General features: G+C 33.4%; 1 protein-coding gene across 1 annotated transcript; it reads left to right on the top strand.

The window, feature by feature from the left end:
- The first annotated feature begins 1,667 nt into the window (after nt 1-1,667).
- LOC107479588 (uncharacterized) lies at nt 1,668-2,396 on the top strand. Its single transcript, XM_016099716.1, has one exon. The coding sequence runs from the start codon at nt 1,668-1,670 to the stop codon at nt 2,394-2,396; it is 729 nt and encodes a 242-aa protein (XP_015955202.1).
- Nucleotides 2,397-3,368: the final 972 nt, after the last annotated feature.

The following is a 3,368-nucleotide window of genomic DNA, read 5'->3' on the forward strand; positions in this document are numbered from 1 at the left end:
TGCAGAGTTTTGTCAGCTAGATTATGATAAATCCCGATTTTGTGGTTTATCTTGTGCTTAATTTAGAGAATTTTATCAACTTATCTCACATTTATTTAATGAATTAGCATGGTTTTGTAATTCTCCCTAAATTTGTGCTTAAGTGTGAAAACATGCTTTTTAGGCCCTTAAAATAGCTAAATCTAATTCACTTTAATTCTATTCATTGCCTTGATATGTTTGTTGAGTGGTTTTAGATCCATAAGGCAAGTATTGGGTGGAAGAATTGAAGAAAAAAGTATGCAAAGTGGAGAATTCATGGAAAGACAAGGATTTTGAGTGCTTAGAGCGATGCGCACGCGTACGCGTGACATGATGTGTACGCGTGACATGACATGTACATGTGACAAGGAAAACACCAGACGACGTGTACGAGTAGCCCATGTGTACGCGCACAGTAGGCACGTGACCTCATTAAAGTAAAAATGCAGGGGGCAATTTCTTAGTTTCGCAGGCCCAAATGAAGAATTGAAGATTGGACAAGGGGAGATCAATTAGTAGTGTAGGAAGCATGCCTTAGGTTAATTATAGAGAGAGAAGCTCCTTCTTCTCTCTAGAAATTAAGGTTCTTAGTTTATTTTCATCTTAGATTTAGGTTTAATTACTTATTTTGAGTTAGTTTTCCTTATGTTTCCTTGTTGATTTGCTTTAATTTCCTTAGTTCCACTTGTTAATTCCCCTTTTTATATCTCTTTTATGTTGATGCACTTTTGTTGGATTAGGATTTCCTTTTAATGCAATTGATGTTTTGTGTTCCTTTATTGTTTGATTAAGTTGTTAATCTTACTTTTGTTGCATTGGGTAGTGGTAGATTTTATTATTTCTCACAATTTTACTATGCTTTCCTTTTATTCCTTCTAAGTGTTTGGTAAAATGCTTGGTTGGATTTTAGTGTAGAATTTTCTATTCTTGCCTTGGGATGGTAACTTAGGTGACCTTGAGTTACCATGTCCAAGTGATTGATAATTTGTTGTCATTTACTCTAGTCTCTCACTAAGTTAATTAGTGAGTTGGCTAGGACTTATGGACTAGGATTAATATAGCTCATTTGACTTTCCTTTACTTGTTGGAGGATGACTTAATGGGATTGATCCTTGTAATTATCATGTTATGGTTATTAATAAGGATAGTAATCCTTAACCATTAACCCTTGCCAAGACCTTTTTATCATTTGAGTTTCATTTACTTTCTTGTCATTTACATTTCTTGTCTCTTATTCCAAAACACCAAAAGATATAATCCATAACCAATAATTGAACACACTTCCCTGCAATTCCTTGAGACACGACCCGAGGTTTAAATATTTTGGTTATTTTTATTGGGGTTTGTACTTGTGACAAACAAATTAAACTTTGATTGAGAATTGTTTGTTGGTTTAGAACTATACTTGCAACGAGGTTTCATTGAGAAATTCTTTACCGATAAAAATCTTACATCAGATTGCGATTTGCGAAAAAGATTGTTATAAATGTTGCTTCTAGTGGTATAGCTTCTCTATTATTACCTGGTGGTAAGACAGCGCATTTTATGTTCAATATTCCTGTTGAGCTCACTGAAGATACTGTGTGTCGAATTAAGAAGGATAGTCCGAAAGCTGAGCTAATTTGATTATTTGGGATGAGGCACCAATGACTAAAAAATTAGCATTTGAAGCGCTTGATAGGACATTACGTGATATAATGGATTCGGTGTTTGATAGGAAAAAAAATTTATCTTTCGGTGGGAAAGTAGTTGTTCTTGGTGGTGATTTTAAGCAAGTGTTGCCAATCATTCCAAAGGGTTCTAGTGTTGAAGTTGTGATGGCTTCCATAAATTCTTCTGTTCTTTGGAAATATTGCAAAGTTTTAAGATTAACAAAAGATATGAGGTTAGCAAGTGGATTGGAACAATCAACTGCTCAGGAGTTAAGGTCCTTTTTAGATTGGATACTTCAAATCAGTGAATGTCAATATGAAATTGTGATCAATGATAAAATTTCTGTTGATATTTCTTCTATTCTAATCATTCTTGTTTTGCAAAATCCAGTTGAAGATATAATAAATACAATTTATCCGAATTTGGTTCAGAATTTTCATAATCCAAGTTTTTTCCAGGATAAGGCAATACTGTCTCCGACTGTCGAGAATGTTGAAGAGATAAATAATTATATAGTTGACTTGTTGCCTGGTGAGGAGAAAAATTATCTCAGTGCTAATTTGATATGTGGTAGCGATGCCTATTCTAATGTTGATATTGATTGGATAAATGTTGAATTCTTGAATCAAATTAGGTGTTCTGGTTTACCTAATCATTCGTTGAAGTTGAAAATAGGTGTGCCTATTATTTTGTTGAGGAATATTGATCCAGCTGGTGGTTAGTGTAATGGGACTCGACTTGTTGTCCGAGATCTAGGGACAAATGAGATCGGTGCAGATGTTGTTTTTGGTAGCAATATTTGGCATAAAGTTTTTATCACTAGAATGAATTTGATTCCCAGTGATACGATTATACCATTTAAATTCCAATACAGACAATTCCTGGTTTCTTTGTCATTTGCGATGACAATTAATAAAAGCCAGTGTCAGACATTATCAATAGTTGGTTTATTCTTGCATCGTCCTGTGTTTTCTCACGGTCAACATTATGTAGCTCTTTTTCGAGTCAGGAATAGAAATGGTCTTAAAATTTTACTTTGTGATGAAGGATTAATTGATTCTATTAGGACCGAAAACGTTACATTTAAGGAAGTTTTGATAAGATATAATGTAATTTTTTTTATATTTTCCTATAATATTTGTGTAATCCATAATTTTGTTTTGGTCTATGTTTTCTCTAGAGAGGGATATCTTCTTTAGTGGATAGAATTTATAGTTCATATTTTCGTTTAATGACCACTCCATTAAGTAAGGAGGATAGTGTGCAGCAAGTAACTCACCCATTTTATTCGACTTCTACCACTTATCTGACAATGTTAGGAGAAAGAAGGGTCAAACATACGGTTTAGGATTCGGGAAAATTATCATCTCTGGCACCAAATCGCTAAGAACCAGTCACATGTGGGAGAAAATTCGGAGAAGTGACACTTGAGCAGCAGAATCAAGGTCAAGCACGTGCACCGTTGAAAAGATAGATCAAGATATCAATTATAAAAAATATATAATATATATTAGATAAAATTAATGGTTACAATTACTGAAATATTAGTGTTTTAAAACTTGAAACTTGAGATTTGAAAGTTGAAAGCTCCTATATTCATTTATCCTGCTGTGGTCAACAATTTATTAGTTAACTATGCTGTTTTGAACTTGTAATTACAACACATATCATAATGATAATGATAATGCTATAAT

This window comes from Arachis duranensis, chromosome 3, assembly GCF_000817695.3.
Source record: "Arachis duranensis cultivar V14167 chromosome 3, aradu.V14167.gnm2.J7QH, whole genome shotgun sequence".
Taxonomy (NCBI): domain Eukaryota; kingdom Viridiplantae; phylum Streptophyta; class Magnoliopsida; order Fabales; family Fabaceae; genus Arachis; species Arachis duranensis.

Excerpts from the sequence above, each read along its gene's own strand:
- LOC107479588 (XM_016099716.1), top strand. The coding sequence starts at position 1,668 with ATGACTAAAAAATTAGCATTTGAAGCGCTTGATAGGACATTACGTGAT.